Here is a 17815-nt window from a genome sequence, read left to right as displayed (position 1 = left end):
CATACGTAACAGTAGTTATCCAATAATAATAGCATGGAAGAGATATCAATGAGAATGGTCACATATGGTTTAACTAAACAGTTATCACAATTAGATTTTATTATATTATTATATCATTTTATAATTAACATTTTACAATCTAAAGTATCTAATTTTTTATTTTCTTTAATATTTTATTAATTTTAATATTTTGACAAAACTTGAGGTCTACAAGTTAATTTGTAAAAATAAAAGTGGGTGATCGACTAAAATACAAGGTTCAAAATAGTGTGAACCCTTACAGAAAACAAAAATTATATAAATATATAATTTAATTTTCATAAGAAGTTTGAATATTTTAAATAAATACATGGTCCAAAGGTTCATTTTAAAAAATATAGGGTCAAAACGGGTAATGAGCAAAAATACAGTGTTCAAATAATCAATCTATCAATTCTAATTTTTATTATTTTGACAAAACACGAGATCTAAAAGTTAATTTTTAAAAATAAAGACTTCAAACAGGTAATTGGCCAAAATAAATCTTACACAAAATATAAATTTTCTTATACATAATTTAGACTTTTTATAAAAAGAACTACGCAAAACGTATAATAATAATAAATAAAAGTAAATGTACAACAAGCTTTTTGAACTTTGTTTTCAGTACTTTAAAATTTGTCAGAATTTTTTAAAAATCTACAGGAGGTTCGCTATACAATAACAGTGAACACCATCATGAAATAAAAAATTATGGTAAAGATATCTTCACGTGTCTATATAAAGAATATGTTGTACGAGTATGGTCAAAATGAATCACCACCCCACAGTCTCCCAAAAAATATTTTAAAATATATATGTTTTAATAATTACAAAAGATTACGCGTAGCACGTTATATTTTCTAGTTATCATATATTTGAGATAATAACTTATATTAGCATATTAAAAAATTTCACTAAATTATTATCCGTGCATAAAATTTCTCATGTTTTCTAGTCCGATAATAATCCTAGGGATTATGCATCAAATATCACAAAAAAATATATGACATTTTGTTTATTTAATACTCATAAATTTATTCTTGTGGCCACGTAGTAATTATCACATGTCGTTTCTAATAAAAAAATTGGTATAAAGGAAGATACGCAAGGCCAACCGTTTGCCAATCATTGTCGTTTTCTTTTCTTTTTAATTTTTTTAAAAAAAGAAAACTGCGAAAAGAATTTATCGAGGGAGATGATCATTATTCATAGATCTATACTGAGAAGATACATACACCAAGGAAAAAACTTATAGAACTTTCCTCAAAGCTACTTCCATTTTCATCGATCAATTTCCTTACCCTAGTCTTAATTGATTTCCCTCATGTCGTTCTTTTTCAAGCCCTCCAGACCCAAAACCCCTCAGGATGTGGCGAAGGCTATCAAGGACAGCCTCGTCGCCCTCGACACCAAAACCGTTGTCGAAGTTAAGGCCCTCGAAAAGGTTACATTTTTTTGTTTGTTTGATGGGGTTGTGGGATTAGTTCGATTCTTTTGGAAAATTCTTTTATGGGTTTTAATGCTGAAAGTTAGTTGTCTTTTGGGTATTCATGATTCCACATTAATTTATGTTTATTGGTATTGCATTTCCCAGCGTTGATGATTTTACATTTTACTTTCTATTGCCCAATCCCTAATTTTTGCAAATTCTGATTCGATTTCAGGCTTTAGAAGAAGTTGAGAAGAATTTTTCAATAATGAAATGTATGCTTTTGGGAGATGGGGAGGTTGAGCCAAATACAGAGCAGGTTTCCCAACTCGCTGAGGAAATTTGTAAAGAGGATGTTATTTCTCTGCTAATTCACAAGCTTTCTTTACTGGGATGGGAAGTAAGTAACGGAAAATTTTCCTTTTGTTAAACTCTTTGGTAAGCATATCATTAATGGAATAATTGAATTGCAGAAAATAATGTTGTAATTTCATTGGTTTAGGCAAGAAAGGATTTGGCTCACTGCTGGTCGGTCTTGTTGAGGCAAAAAGTTGGCTCCACTTACTATTGTGTGCAGTATATTGAGGAGCATTTTGAGTTGCTAGACTTTCTTGTCGTGTGGTATGTTATGCAATAGATTTTCTTGTACTTCTTGACTTTCTCTTTTTCTGAGGCCCTTTTGGTGGATAATTGTAACTATTTAATTCTTTTGACTTGCGAAATGTTACGAGATTCTTTGTGAATGACATTTATGGATCGGTACAGTGTTATGGAAACTAGCAGTTGATAGATGCACCGTCATCTTGTTATATTGAGTTTCAGTCAATAATTTATTATTAAGAACTTTTGGCCAGTTAATTGTGCCAATTAATTCAAATCTGCCTGCTGATATGACAAGTTCGAGTTTGTAAATCTATTTTATGTCTTTTTAAATTAGTTTTTTATTTTCCCTGAGCAGCTATGATAACAAGGAAATTGCCATGAACTGTGGAAACATGTTGAGGGAATGCATTAAATTTCCAACACTTGCAAAGTAAGACATTCATTTAATGATCTCAATAAAGTATGTATTTGTTTGAAGCTTTTCTGTTACTCTTTCATTAGTAGTGATTTAATATATATTCTCTTTCTCAATTTTTGTTTGTTCTATTTGCAAAATGTACCCTTTCTTTTTTTTTTTTATTCACATACATGATTTTTATAGTGATTTTTCAGATACATATTGGAGTCTGCAAGTTTTGAGTTGTTCTTTAAGTTTGTAGAGTTGCCGAACTTTGATGCTGCTTCAGATGCATTCTCCACCTTTAAGGTCTGACCGCTCCTTTCATTAGTGTTGTGTTTTCCCAATAATTTGATTTTTTAATGCTGACAATGTTCTCTCTTCTCCTTTTAATAAAATTTTGGCAGGATCTGCTTACTAAACATGTGAATTTGGTCTCTGAATTTTTGACAGCCCATTACGATGAGGTTTGCCGTTTGCCAGCTCCTTGTGTTTCTTATGTATAGTGTGGTCAAATTAGGCTGTGGCAAGTTCCTTCAGAACTCTCTTGATCCGTATGTTGTTTCAATATTTTATACCTAGGAGATCTGCTTGGTCATGAAGCTTCTTGGAGGACTTTTAATTATCTGAATATCTGTTGTTTTGGAGACAAATTCAAGTCTACACACCCTTGATATTGAACGCTTGCATTATGCAAGTGGTGAAGATATTTATACAATTACTTGGTATGCTTGTTCATTTATTTTCAGCTTCTCTAATATGAAGTTTTCTTTCTTTCAAATATCCTCCAGTTCTTTGATTCATACGAAAAACTCTTGACATCTTCTAATTATGTTACAAGAAGGCAATCCTTGAAGGTTAGTTTTGGACCTTATAATTTTCTTTTTCCTTTTTTTCTTGCTGTTATTTTTTCATCAATATACAATATTTAAGGATGAGATCATTCTTGACTCTAGCTTCTCTCGGAATTTCTTTTGGAGGCTCCAAATTCCCACATAATGAAGCGCTACATTTTAGAAGTTCGGTATTTGAAAGTCATGATGACATTGCTGAAGGTATTAGTTTAATCTGTTTGTCTAAATTTTGCTTTTTTGGGTCTTTTGGGAACTAAACTTTACAATAAGCTTGTTTGGCCTATTTAATTGTCAGTAATTATTATAATCCATGGTAAACTTTTGTGCTGCCTATGACTTGGGTTGCTGCGTTGCCTTTCCTTTATCACTAGTATTAATTCTTTTATTTTTCTAAATGAGCAGGATTCAAGCAAAAATATCCAACTCTCTGCATTCCACATTTTCAAGGTTTGATTTTCTCTCTTTCCTCTCTAACCCTCTAATGCTTGTATGCTCTGGTTGGTGCTGCTACTCCACTGCTCTTGCAAAAGGATATTTAACTGCAATTGCCATCACTTGAACTTCTAAGTCTGGCATGGATCAAGATTCTTTGATTTCCAAAATTTGACTTGGATACAGCATAAGTCTGAAATTGTTCCAGGAAAAGTGTTTTTCAGAGGAGCACATAAAAACATTGAACCTGTCCCCAGAAACTTATGCTAATTAGATTTAGTTCTGAAGGCAGTCATTTACACTTTCAATCGCCATTGTGGTGCAGTAAGAAAAGTATTGGAAGTTCTTTCTTTTGTAGTTATGTAAAAGTCCAACTTGATGATATGCAAAATTATTTTGTTTGGCTCTACTTTTAGTTTTTGAATTCTGTATTATGCAATAATATGCTTGCATTGCAGGTATTCGTCGCTAATCCCAACAAGCCGCGCGAAATCAAAGTCATTCTGGCTAAAAATCATGAAAAGTTGCTGCAATTGCTTGAAAACCTATCTGCTGGAAAAGGTTAATAATAAGCGAGCCAAGCTTCTACACTTTGATTAATCTTCTTAATCATTGTTCTAATATCTAGCTGTTTCAGGTGCTGAAGATGAGCAACTTGAAGAAGAAAAAGAGCTGATCATGAAGGAAATCGAAAGAGTAGCTCGTTCAACAAATCTTGAATGATAGGTCGTTTCTCTCCAAGATGTTTTCTTGTAATAGCAGATGAGGATTTATATAGAGCTATATAATATGACCTTGTAATTTTGTGGAATAAAAAAAAGTTATTACTAAGCAAATTATTTTTGTGATATCTTAAAGCAGTTGCAAGCAACCTGTTTGTTGTTATATTTGGGGTTATATAAGATTAATTAATGAACAAGAACAGTAAAATTCAGATTGTATTATTCTCAAAGGTGAGCTAGAGTGGAATTTAGACTCAATTTGCAGTCTCATGAAGTTTGGTCATGTGCTCCTGTTAGACTCTTACTTTGGATATATTTATAAATAAATATATATAAAGTACTTTGAGATCTATAGAGATTTTTTTTAAATACTACTGATAAGGAGTTGAAAGTGATCAAATGTTAATATAATCTCCTTTTTTCCATGCCACCACTGGTGAACTCTGAACTAGGCGAGATCCAAATTTATTTGACCAACTTACACTGATTTTAAATTGAAGATTTTAAATTTATGATAAGGTAGATTTTATAGAAGAATAATGATATGCGCATTTAAAATATGTACCTAAATATTGCATAATGTAACGTGACAGATTTTTAACTAATTACACTTATTTATAATAGGATCTATTTTTTAAAAAATATGTAATGTATGGTGCATATTTTAAGTGTACATAACATTACTCGTATTTATAATAAGACCATCCTGAAAATTAATAATAGCTCCCTTATGTTAACATCTTTAATTTCTTGTTTGCATTACTCTAGTGAGTATAATAAGGTAGTATGGTACTGTATTATATAGAATAAAAATGTGTGAATTATTTATTGTAAACTAGATAAGAAATTACATAATATATTCTCATATAATTGAATTTTTAATATCATATGTGTGTGGTCAGTGTGGAACCAAAATTATATATTCTTGTGGCAGAAAACTAAAATCTCATAATAGGAATACCTAATGTGAGCTCTCTACCACTCTTGGCATAGAGGGACTAAATGAGCTACTACTACTGTCAATAAAAGAAGTAGGAGGGGCATATCGGGACTAAAAGAGTATGCATGTAAACTTATATGTAGGATTAGGGGTGTAATGACTATGCGCGTTTAACATGAGGTGGTGTTAGTAACGATTTGTGGGACTAAGTAGTATGCATGTATGAAACAACGACAGATTGTTAAAGGACATAGTCCAATGTTTATTATGGTCGGAAAAACAGTCTCGATCAATAGCCTACTAACATGCATGAAAACAAGTATGTTAAAGATTAGACCAAGAATAAGAAAATGTCATTGGTGCGATAGGAGAAGAGAGCTAATTAGATGAGGCAAGATGAGAGGCTTGAGCACATCGACTTAGTCCAAGCACATGATCACGCATGTTTTTTGGTTTAGAAATGTTAAAGTGAGAATCAGTGTAAACATTTGTCTTGCTATAATTAGAACCTATACACAATATGCACAATGTAAATGCACAAATAGAAACTCGTGAGCATGATTTGATAAGAGGTGTTCTACATATATTAGTGTGTACAAGATTTGCAAAGTGAAAAAATGTGTTGATTGTTATTTAAATAGTTTGGAGACTGACTTTATGTCATAGAAAAATTAAATTATGGCAGGGGTATTATATTGTTTTAGCTAAATGGAATTTTTTTTAAAAAAAAATGGTAACTAAATTCCGTTTTCACTGTATTAAAATTTTTAATTTGGATTTTGTGAATAAAAACCAATTTCTTTCCTCTCTCTCACTCTTTCCTTTTAAGTAGTAAAGATTTTCATTTTTATTTTATAAGCACTTCATTTATTTAAATTAATTTTGATATCTTCAAATTTGCGTCTCCTCATTCTCCACCGATATTCCACTATCCATTTCTCTCCTCCTTTCAATGGATTTCTTCAAGTCCGTCTTCGCAGACGAACCTACCTCCTCGTCGGAACCCTCTTCCGATCCCGACGACGATCCCCAATACCCACACCAAAGCGACGCCGATGATTCCAACGATACCAACACTGCTTGGAGCTTTGGCGGTCTTATCAAGACCTTGGCCACCAAATCTGAGTCCGTGATCCACAATTACCGCCGCGATCTCGAGGAGTTCGGCTCTGAGTTGAAGAAGGAGACCTCCGTGATCCGTGAAGTGGCCTCACGCGCCGTCAAGGACCTCCCTACTTCGCTCGAAGTCGGCGCCTCTGTCGCTCAGGAGTCGCTCGAGTCGGTTGGCCAAGCCATCGATGACATTGGCACTACTGTCTGGAAATCTACGGCCGAGATCATCACCCACGGTAGGGATACTCTTTTAGCCGCTGATGCTGATGATGATGCTGATGCTGATGCTGATGGTGATCCTGATTATGCCTTAGACAATACTCAACACAGAAGGAGCTTGGATTCGAAACCTTACAGTAGGTTAGAAGCGCAAGTGCGTTCGATTCAGAGTAATATAGGTACTTACTTGGAGGAACCCGAGGATTTGGAAAGTTATGAGGAGTGGAAATTGGGTTTATTATTTGATGAAAAGAGGGAAGAGATCGATAATTTGATCAATGAAAATGATGAAATTGGCGTGATTTATCGGACTATTGTTCCTGAAAAGATTGAGAGTGAGATCTTTTGGTTGAGGTACTTTTACAGGGTTCATAAGTTGAAGGAAATTGACGATGCCAGAGTTAAGCTCGTGAAGAGAGCGATTTCAGGGGAAGAAGAGGATTTGAGTTGGGACTTTGATGATGACGATGAAGAAGAAGGTGAACAAAAGGGCAATTCAAGTGTAGAAATCGCAGATAAAGGAAAAGACAAGACCATTAGTAGCACTGCTACTACGACTACTGCTACTGGTACTAGTACAAGTGGCAGTGACAATGGTGACAACTCAAAGGAGGGTTCGAAATATGATGAGAAAGTAGGAGTAGAACTAGTGTCTGAGAGTAAGACTAGTGATCAAAGCAGTGATTCTTGCAAAGACAGTGATGTTTCAATTGTGTCAAAACCCGAGGAAGAAGAAGATATTGGTTGGGATGAGATTGAAGATATTAGGAGCAACGATGAGTTTAAATCAATGGACTCGGTTGGTGGGAGCTCGAGTAGAGTTGATTTGCATAAGCGGTTGAGTAATGCTGCTGAGGAAGACGAAGATCTGAGTTGGGATGTTGAAGATGATGAGGATGATGAGCCTTCAAAATCTTGATAAGTATCTCATCTTTAAGAGGTTGGACCTTTCCCCCAGCATTATATGTTTCGTTTCATTTACCTGCTTCATTGATAATTCTTTAATTTGAATAAAGAAGATCATATAGTTTTTATTTTTATTTTTTTTAGATGAAGAAGATTCTAGTTTCTTATGTAAATATTTGGCTTTGATACTCAAAAGCTTTTCTTTTTCTTTCCTTTTTCGGATTTTTTTTAGTTCTTATTAATGAAGAAGATTATGCAATGATGAGATTCGTGTTAATATTTGATAATTGATTATTTTGTTGATTGTGGTTAAATAATTTACTTTACTTTGTAGAGTTGGGCAAGGGCTAAGGGGCATTTTCTTGAAGAAAAAAAAAACCATTTTAGAAAAATCCTAACATGTCTCATAAAGTATCCTTTCTCTTAAATAATGATAGTATTAGAGTTCATTCAAAAGGCTATGGACCACAATAGAAGTTACCACAGCGCTAGCTATTACATCCAAAAATTGGTAGAGGTAATTATCTGTTCAAGTATGTTTGGTAGGGGGATAATAGTACATTTTTCATTATATTTATTTCCATCTTATTCTTTTGTTTTGTTACAGTCTAAAGCATTAGGATGTCATTCCAAGAAAATGATTTTTCTATATTTTTTTTTTTTGGAAATGACATTCCAATGTATAATAACACAGCAAAAACAACCAGAACCGATCCAAACACAGGCAGAGCTAACGATTAGTGCTAGGAGTCCAAGAACACAGAGGATAGAATACACAACATAGCAAAAACAAGATAATTAAAATGAATTAGAGTAAAGATAAGTAAATGGATCCTTTAAAAAGAAAAAGGATAGGTAAATGGAAGACAAGCTAGGGAGAAAGACTCCAGTGCATTTACAAACAAGCTTAGAATTGCTTTCTTTCTTCCATTTCTTGCTCCACAGTTCTTTCTGTCATTTTAATTGACTAGGAAGGGGTCATCACCTTCAACGGGCTTTTCCAAACTGTACAGTGGACAGTTTAGACAGGAGTAGGCACGGCACCCTGAATGAATGACACCACTAGTCTCTTAGCATTACACACCACACTTTTTTAAGTAGCACTTTGCCAAAAACGAGAAGTGGCAGGCAGGCACATTGCTGCTGGAGTATTGAGTCTTGACCTCCCATCGTTGGCCCACAATGACAAAAGTAAATTATTAGTTCACAAAAGAAGCCTAACTGACAGACGGCATGTTCTGATAGAGAAGATCCATCACGCGAGTAGGGATTTGAAGGGTCTGATCTTCATTTCATGATCTATCAATGTTATGTATACATTACAAACAGTCTCCTCCACCACCGCCACCTTTGTCCCAGTCTCGAGTTCATGAGATGGGTGCATGTGCATTTCTTGCAATCCCCACACCCCACCAAATAGAGGCGGGATCTCACTCCCTCCTCCACCCACTCACCCAGAATCCACTCTCTTGGATGAGCATAATAAACGTTTTCTAAGATAGGCAAGATTTCCCAGGCTCTTCTTTTTATTTTTTTGACAAAATATTACTATATTTTGAATGATGTAGTACCTTTATCTATAATTCTTTTAAAATTATCAAAATTTCGTAGTGGAATCTATGTACAGGTACGACAAGTTCTAGTTTGACAGTCCTGATCCAATTTTCCATTTTTTTTTAATAATTTAGTATGCTCAATATGTTAAAAATATTTCTACACTTGGTGATTTAAAATATCAAATTTTTTGCATTTGTCACACTAAATTATCTATTTTGTTTTTGTGACACTAAATTATCCGAAGGATAAAAAAAGTATATCATTTCCGCTTATATCTAATCAATAGCTTTTCAAATATTCGATTGAAAAAAATATATATAGAACAATTTGATTACGCCAAGTAGTTTATTTTGGAAATATTGTCGTATGATTCCAAGTTAATGATTGTCATGTTTGTTTAGTATACAACAAGAGGCGAAATATGACAACCAAAACGACAAGAAGATGAAAAACGACAGTGATCTGAATAAACCTAAAAACAATGTAATTTTTTAAGAGGCGATTTTCCGACGACCGAATACTTGTTCCTCGAATATTAAGTCAATTTTGTTTAGAATTCCTAACAATGCAAAAAGAAAAACACACACACACACACATACCCCACAAAATCCACACAACATTCCTAATTGAGAGGGGCTTAGGATTTGGATTGATGCATCACAAATACACCACTCGGCAAGAAAAGTCGAACACACCCACCGTGGTTATTATTACAAAAGATTAGGGGACTTTACAAAATTATATAAGAAGATATAAATAATCACATGATGTAATGAGCCATCAAAATATGAACATAAAACAATTTACCTAGAAAAATTATTCAACTTTAAACAATCTTGAAACAAAACGAAAAGAAAAGTACTGACAAATTTGCAAATAGTGACATTTCACTCAAATGTAAGATAAGAGATACAACGAAACGTAACCAAACCTAGTAGCCACGATATTTGACTTCTGTATCGTTTAATAACACCTTTCAGAAGAAAGGCCAAATGTACTATAATGTTCACAGAAAAACTAACTAAGCGTCAGATTGCCTTAGCATCCGCAAAATTGTAAGGAACAAGTTTAGGATATCCAAATAAAGAGTAATGGCAGCCCAAATGTACTCATCATAAGTGAAGCGCTTGATCAAATTTTGTGTGTCGTAGACGATGTAGCCCGAGAAAATAATTGCACCAACTGCACCGTATATAGCAACAGATGTAGAGCCGAGTGGGAAGAAAGCCTAAAAAACCAGCAAAAGGTCTACCAAGTCAGATCAAGTATACAAAGAGATATGATGAACATGTACAAACACACTCATGAATTATATAGTTTCTTATGTAAAATTATGTATCTGACCTGAATAAAACTAGATAGAACAAGAATTATGAGACCAGTGAATAAGATTGGTCCTAAAAAGCTGAAGTCCTTGCCCTTCTTGGAAGCCCAGAAGGTGTATCCAGTCAAGGATGTAACAACGGCTGAGGTTAAGATCAATGCTTCAAGCACAATTTTTCCTGCAAACAATAAACACTCGAAACTAAACATATTAGAAAACCCATCAATGAGCCAACTCATAGGACTCAAGAAAAATTGACATAAAGCCTAGATTTCTCATCAAAAGTGTGAACACCAACCATCTGTATTCGCACAGCTAACACCGACTGTTAGGCTGAGTGTCAGAGTAAAAAGTCCAAGGAAGATGAAGTTCAGAGGATGTTTTTGCTGGTAGACATATAATGGCCACAATACTGCACAAAAGTTTAGAATTTGGATCAAATTATCAAGGTCACAATCAAGAAAATAAAGAATCAGGCCTAGAAATCCATCACAAAGAAGTGAATAAATCTTGAGCTTTTAATATTCCATGATCACCATTTACGACGGCCTAATTATGTTCTTCTCCACCAATTACTAAAAATCCACCCAATCAATTAACCAACAACCCAGTTACAGGATCAAGAATCTAATTATGTTCCAAATCCAAATCACAACGAATAAGAAAAAACCCAAATTTATTGTTGCCTCAATATATTTTCACAAACACGATCAGCAATCACCAAGAATAATATATATCTATATAAATAAATCAAGACAGTGTAAGATTGTTAAAAGAACAACAAAAAAACAAAATTTTTTACAATCAAATAGATCGATAATAATAACAATAATAATTTTGGTGTGAAGGAGATGCATACAGATGAGGGGAAAGATGGCGAGGAAGAGAAGAAGGCCAGGGCTGCTCCTAAGGAGATCATTAATAGGAGAGTAAAGAACGGTGATGGCGGAAACCACCGTGGTGAGAAGGACCTGCGCCGCAAGAATACCGTACACCTTGCGGATGAAACCCCATCGGAGCTGATTCTCTCCGGCACTAAGCCCCGGGTACAGAGTCTCTCCGGACTCTAGATCTACCTCCTCCGCCTTGCTATGAACACCAGTGTATCCGTACATCTCGGCTTCTCTCTTGATATTTTCTTCTCTTGCGTTTGTTTTCTCGGAAAATTTCAGAGCGAGAAAATAATAGATCGAATTGGAACGACTTCGGTGCTAAAGTCTCCCTCTCTCGGTTGGTGGATAATATAATAATTATTATTAGTTAATAAAAATGATATTTATTATTTTTTCCTCAGTGACATCTACGTTCCATAACGAGCGTCACAGTCGATGGATTTGCCGTTGGATTGAACCGACTTTACCCAATCGACGGACGTGAGTAAAGATATTATTATTTTTGTTCTATTTATTTTTATAAAGACTATTATTATATTATATTTAGATAGATATTGTCCATGCCCATTGTAAAAAACAACACCCTACTTTAAATAATGCTAAAATGTTTGTAAATTCTTATGTATGTATGTACATTTTTTTAAAAAAATCTTCTATTAATTGGTTCAAGTTTTTTGTCCAAAAAAAAAAATTGGTCCAAGTCTTGAAGGTGCTAGTGCAATTCTTTATGATTTTAATCTTTAAAATAAAGGAATTGGGGTTTTTGCTTGCAAGTTTGAAGATGCTCTAACTTCTTAATATAAAGAAGACAAGTGTGTATATATGGTTTTTTTTAGAAAAATAATTTAATATGTTTTTTTACAGCAAATTTAATATGTTAAAATCTAAAACAGAGGAAAATTCTTCTCTATTTATTTATTTATTTGTGAAAGAAAGGGAAAATCCAATGTTATAGTTCTAGAAAACCGTAGTAAAATATAAAAGTTTAATCAGATATAACCAAGACACTACCTAGGTCAAAGAAGATATTTTTTTAAAATAAAACAAACTGAAAGAACGGTACTTATTTGTATGGTTAAATGTATCATAAATAACACAAAGACAAAGCCATGAAGGATCAAGAGAGGAGGGATTGGTGATTTTCTTTTTCTTTTTATTGGAAAGCATGTCATTATAGTACTTTTGAGAAAGGAAAAAAATTACATTATCTTTTTTTTTTTTCTGCAAGTAAATTCACTTTAAGACAAGTGAAGAATCAATAAGCTATACAATTGGTATATATATTAGAAAAATTATCCAAAATACGATAATTTATCTTTATTTTTAATTTTTACGGTATATTTTATATCTTTTCATTTCTATATGTAAATCTTTTCAAGATTACATTAAAAAAAGTTTATTAGTTTTACGTTTACGTTTTTTTTCTTTATTGTCTCACTCACCCATTGTTTTTATATTTATGTGTTCCTGATAAAAATATTTTGTTCTTTTCTTTTATCATATTTATATATTAATCCTATGAGTACTTGTTCTAAATAGATCATTGGGAGCATTTTTCTTGCAATGACAATTTTGCTTACTCTCAAGGTCAAGAAGTTGATTTCTGCCAATTTTCTTTTAATCTCTTTCCCTATATTAATTTATATATATATTTATATACTCATGTATAGATCAAACAATTTAACTTTTCATATTTTTTTGAAAAAAAATGAAGTAATAATGTATGATTTTGTAAGTCAATATCTAATAGTTCTTTCGATTTCTGCAAATCTTTTTGTTATGTCCACTTTGACCGCAATTCATGCATTTATTTTTCGTTTTTGGTTTTTTGTTTCTCTCCCATGCATCTTTACATCTTCTTTTATTTGGTCTGCTTACTCTTATTCTTCATTCTGAAGGGTGTACTTTCACAACTTTAATATATTCATATATTTCCCAAGTGTCTTCATTGCCTATAGGGTATATAATTTCTTTGTAGGTAGCAACCATAATCCATTATTCAATTAAATTAATCTCATTATTCAACCATATTAAAACTATAACTCTTAAAGCAACATATAATGCAACATGTTAAACAATGCTTGAGCAACCTAGCTACATATACGCATAAACAACATATAAGCAGTCCTGAAAAAAAGTTCCATGAAACAAATAGTAAACCGACATAAGCACTGCCATAATCTTCCATTCAGCCAATTTTACAACAAATATATCTCACCAAAAAAAGTGAAGGTAACTAAATTAGTAATCCAGCCACATGGAAAAGAGTCCAATAATTACTAACAACCAACATCAATTAAAAAATAACCACATAGCTAAAGAGTCCAACAATGACTAACAACCAACATTAATTGAAAAAAATAATACCAAATGTCACTCTAGCATAACTATCAGGTAGCAATAAAAAATGCTATATGACTATAGTAGAGTAGTTTAACAAAAACAGAGCCACATAAAAAGTTATACAATACTAAAGCATAAACTAAAATACATGCAACAAACCAAACACCAATAAAAAAACACAAATGAAAGATTAGAAACATATAAACAAGCTCTCCAGCAACCCATGAAACTCCTTAAGCAACCCAATAAAGCAACATGTTAAGCATCTTATAAAATTTCTTAAGCAACCAGTAAAACTCCGTAAGCAACCCATAAAGCAACATGTTAAACAACTCATAAAACATTTTAAGAAACTCATTGAGCAACCCAATAAAGCAACTTATAAAATTGCGTAACCAACCCATAAAACTTCTTAAACAACCTATAAAACTCCTTAAACAATCTGTTAATAAGCAACTCATAAAGCAATTTGTTAAGCAACCTATAAAACAACATGTTAAGTAACTTATAAAACTACGTAAGCAATCCATAAAACTCGTTATGAACAACCCAATAAAACATGTTATGCAACTTATGAAATTGCTTAAGCAACCCGTAAAACTCCTTAAGCAACCTATAAAACTCCTTAAGTAACATGTTAAACAACTTATAAAACTCCTTAAGCAACCCATAAAACAACTTATGAAGCAACCTATAAAGCAACTTATAAAACTACTTAAGCAACTCATAAAATTATTTAAGCAACTTGTTAAGCAACCCATAAAACTTATCTGTTTTAGCCACTCAAAACAGAGTTTCCTTTTATATAAATAATGAAAGTTATTTTTTAATGAAGTCATGAGTTTTTTTTTTCTACATAAAGTATTTGTTTATATATTTTTACAATTACTGTATATATAGTATATATATATATATAAGAGCAAAATAGATGAATTTAGTATATATAATTGAACCTAGGGTTAACAAATGCAATAGAAATTCATCAAGTACAATACAACCTAGTATCTAATATTTTCTATAAATATCTATGAATAAAACAGTACATAAGCCAATCATCTTTGCTTGAACCAGGAAATTATTGAAAATAGATATAATTTGTGATTAATATATATATATATACATATCTTATAGAGTAATTAATACATAAGTGAAAAATAAGATATAGTAGCAAAGAAACTTTCTTAAAATATATATGAATAAAACAGTACATAAGGCAATCATCTTTGCTTGAACCAAGAAATTATTGAAAATAGATATAATTTGTGATTAATATATATATATATATACATATCCTATAGAGTAATTAATTCATAAGTGAAAAATAAGATATAGTAGCAAAGAAGCTTTCTTAGCTAAAACTTAATCTTGAAAGAAAAACTTAAATATACATATTAATGAGAGAAATTTTAAATCACCGTATAAATGAAAAAAAAAACATTGTTATAGATATATTAATGAAAAAACCCCTATATATTATATAACACTATATGTGAAGTGTGAACAATAAACAACGGTGGCCACTAAGAAAAAGGAGATCCCATTAAACAGTTGGTTCATAAATTGTTTTGGGTAAAATCAAGATGAGGTCCAAATAAACTAGAGACCCAAAAAGAAAAATACAAAATGAATATAATCCATCAATGAAAATCAGTTGTAAACCCAACTACAAAAAAAAAAAAAAAAATTGAATCTACCCCCTTCCATTTATTTTGTTTCTCATCAATAAATTATACAAAGTTGTAGAAAACGTACCCAAAAAATCTTTATGGATCAACTTCTCTCTAAGATCTCCTCTAAGTATGTTTCAACAAAATGAGAATTCCCTTGGCAAAGTTTATGAACCAGAAATCTCAACATGTCTTTTTGAAGTTTATAACCCGTCCTCAACATATAATCTACAACAACTAAAGAATCATTTAACCTATCTCTTCGAGTGAAACTTCCTATCAGTCTCAAAAACGTTTGCTTCCTTGGTGTGAGCTTATTCCTCAACATCTCTACCAACCACTCCATACCCTCATTAACATCTCCTACATCACAATATCCTATAACAAAAGCATCTAGAGTGTCGATCCTCGGCTCCAAACCCGCCTTGATCATCTCATCCAAAAACATCTTTGCTGCTTTCATGTCTCCCACCTGACAAAGCTTTTTTATCAAAGGAGTATAAGAGGAAGATGATGGTTGAAAATCACGAGACACGAGCTGATTTAGTAGCTCGATGCTCTCCTCTATCTTCCCCTCCTTACAAAAGCCTTGAATTAGACAATTATAAGTATTCAAATCAGGAACAATACCCTTCTCGGCCATTTTTTCAAACATTTGATCAGCTTCACTTGCACTTCCTTCTGAGCAAAGCAATACAATCATTATGTTGTAACTTACCACATTATCGCCATAACCTTTATCACACATCTCCTTGTACAACTCTCTGCCTTTCCCAAATTCACCAACCCTACAGAAACCATGAATCATTGAGTTATAAGTGTATTCATTTGGAAGATAACCCTTTCGAATCATCTCGAACCAAAGCTTCCTAGCTTCTCCAATCCAACCCCCAGTGCAAAGACCATGAATCACTGTTGTATACATTACCCTATCTGGAACATACCCTCTATTCTTGAGGTCATTAAAAACTCGAAACCCCTCAAGAACTTTTCGATTCTTGCAAAGTCCATTGATCACTTCTTGATATGTATAAACATCTGGGTTACGATTTGTTGCAATCATCACATGAAGAAGCTCAGAAACTCTTTCATAGTTCTTCTCTTTGCTGAACCCAGATAATAACTTGTTAAAGGAAGCATTTTTAGGAGCCACACCATCTTCCAAAACCTGCCTAACGAGTTCATAAGCCTTGAAAACATGATTCTCATCACAGAAAGCTTGAATAAGATACTCAACAGTCTTGACATCCCCACTAACACCACACTCAATCATTTCTTGGTACAATTGCCAAAAAAGATCAGTCCTCTTAATTTTAAGACAGCACATCAAAGCCAAATTCCAAGTCTCGATCGAGAAACACACTCTATCACTTTTCAGCTTAGCAAAAACGTCCATGGCTTCCTCAACCAACCCATTTTCACAAAGACACCGAAAATAACATCCCAATGAAGCCGGTTCGGGAGTGAAACCAGTGAGCTTAAGAAAAGTTTTCATAGCGTTACACGCCTTAGCTTCTACCAATGAATCGAAAAGCGCCTTACAAGAAATTGAATCAGGTGAAAACCCAAGATTAGAGCTTACCCATGTGAAAAAACGAAGCGAAAGAAACGCGTTGTTTTGGTACTTCAAAAGCTCGTGGAAGAACCTAGGGTCAGAGAAATCAAAAGAAGGGTAGTCGTAGAGAATAGTCTGCTCCCACCTGGGTCTCATTCGAGTAATCTTAGAAACTTCCATGGCAACTTGGGTAAAGTCCGGGTCTTTGGCTTCTATGGCGAGGTTTCTGAACTGGGTATTGGGGTTTTGGCGGAGAGAGCTTAAAACCCCACATCGAATCCTCAACATCACTTTCTTTGATTTTCGAATCAGAACGAACAAATATAAAGATGAATTCTTTGATTTTCGATTCAGAACGAACAAATATAAAGATGAAGATACAGATCTAACTTGTTGGAGTAAAAAAATTTGGAGTAGAAATAAGAAATTAGAGAAAAAAAAATTATAAATAGGAAGCTTGTAATGTGAAAATGTAAATATATGAATTATTTAAAAATAATAATAAAAAAAATAGAAAAGTGTTTTTTTAGTGTGTTATAAGAGAAAAATAGTCTCAATGAATTAGGAAGACTCTAGAGCATCTCTAATGGAGTGCTATAAAACTAGTATATTATAATTTTTAGCTCATTTTCATAAAATTGAACTCTAATAATAGTCTAAAATATGTGTCAAATTTGATATATGCTAAAAATTGTGCTAAATTTAGTACAAAATATAACATAGGTCAAAATTTTGCTCACAATAAATATTACTTTTTTTAATTACTTCTTTGTCACCCATTAATACAAATTATTAATTTAATTTTTTTTTAATAAAAAATTAATTGTTTTAGTATAATTT

General features: G+C 32.7%; 4 protein-coding genes across 4 annotated transcripts; 2 read left to right on the top strand and 2 right to left on the bottom strand.

The window, feature by feature from the left end:
* Nucleotides 1-1196: 1196 nt before the first annotated feature.
* Nucleotides 1197-4808, top strand: LOC133819303 (uncharacterized). The gene is made up of 11 exons (XM_062252502.1): nucleotides 1197-1465; nucleotides 1686-1850; nucleotides 1953-2071; nucleotides 2409-2483; nucleotides 2666-2759; nucleotides 2858-2917; nucleotides 3242-3307; nucleotides 3407-3505; nucleotides 3707-3751; nucleotides 4195-4297; nucleotides 4374-4808. The coding sequence occupies exons 1-11, from the start codon at nucleotides 1346-1348 to the stop codon at nucleotides 4457-4459; spliced, it is 1032 nt and encodes a 343-aa protein (XP_062108486.1). The 5' UTR covers nucleotides 1197-1345; the 3' UTR covers nucleotides 4460-4808.
* Nucleotides 4809-6263: 1455 nt separating this feature from the next.
* Nucleotides 6264-7898, top strand: LOC133819301 (protein DOS2-like). The gene has a single exon (XM_062252500.1). It carries the CDS (start codon nucleotides 6351-6353, stop codon nucleotides 7647-7649), a length of 1299 nt encoding a protein of 432 aa, XP_062108484.1. The 5' UTR covers nucleotides 6264-6350; the 3' UTR covers nucleotides 7650-7898.
* Nucleotides 7899-9981: 2083 nt separating this feature from the next.
* Nucleotides 9982-11744, bottom strand: LOC133819302 (BI1-like protein). Its single transcript, XM_062252501.1, has 4 exons — nucleotides 11377-11744; nucleotides 10816-10929; nucleotides 10538-10695; nucleotides 9982-10421 (listed from the first exon to the last, which is right to left on the bottom strand). Exons 1-4 carry the CDS (start codon nucleotides 11630-11632, stop codon nucleotides 10215-10217), a joined length of 735 nt encoding a protein of 244 aa, XP_062108485.1. The 5' UTR covers nucleotides 11633-11744; the 3' UTR covers nucleotides 9982-10214.
* Nucleotides 11745-15274: 3530 nt separating this feature from the next.
* Nucleotides 15275-17403, bottom strand: LOC133819300 (pentatricopeptide repeat-containing protein At5g18950). The gene has a single exon (XM_062252499.1). It carries the CDS (start codon nucleotides 17261-17263, stop codon nucleotides 15524-15526), a length of 1740 nt encoding a protein of 579 aa, XP_062108483.1. The 5' UTR covers nucleotides 17264-17403; the 3' UTR covers nucleotides 15275-15523.
* Nucleotides 17404-17815: the final 412 nt, after the last annotated feature.

This window comes from Humulus lupulus, chromosome 2 (assembly GCF_963169125.1).
Source record: "Humulus lupulus chromosome 2, drHumLupu1.1, whole genome shotgun sequence".
Classification (NCBI taxonomy): Eukaryota; Viridiplantae; Streptophyta; class Magnoliopsida; order Rosales; family Cannabaceae; genus Humulus; species Humulus lupulus.
The sequence above is the reverse complement of the archived record's forward strand: the minus strand, read 5'-3'. Positions and strand labels throughout refer to the sequence as shown.

Excerpts from the sequence above, each read along its gene's own strand:
- LOC133819303 (XM_062252502.1), top strand. The coding sequence starts at position 1,346 with ATGTCGTTCTTTTTCAAGCCCTCCAGACCCAAAACCCCTCAGGATGTG. Across the intron at positions 2,072-2,408 it reads CTAGACTTTCTTGTCGTGTG|CTATGATAACAAGGAAATTG; the intron begins GTATGTTATGCA and ends TTCCCTGAGCAG. Across the intron at positions 3,752-4,194 it reads CTGCATTCCACATTTTCAAG|GTATTCGTCGCTAATCCCAA; the intron begins GTTTGATTTTCT and ends CTTGCATTGCAG.
- LOC133819301 (XM_062252500.1), top strand. The coding sequence starts at position 6,351 with ATGGATTTCTTCAAGTCCGTCTTCGCAGACGAACCTACCTCCTCGTCG.
- LOC133819302 (XM_062252501.1), bottom strand. The coding sequence starts at position 11,632 with ATGTACGGATACACTGGTGTTCATAGCAAGGCGGAGGAGGTAGATCTA. Across the intron at positions 10,930-11,376 it reads CGCCATCTTTCCCCTCATCT|TATTGTGGCCATTATATGTC; the intron begins GTATGCATCTCC and ends ACTTTTGTGCAG. Across the intron at positions 10,696-10,815 it reads TAGCTGTGCGAATACAGATG|GAAAAATTGTGCTTGAAGCA; the intron begins GTTGGTGTTCAC and ends TATTGTTTGCAG.
- LOC133819300 (XM_062252499.1), bottom strand. The coding sequence starts at position 17,263 with ATGTTGAGGATTCGATGTGGGGTTTTAAGCTCTCTCCGCCAAAACCCC.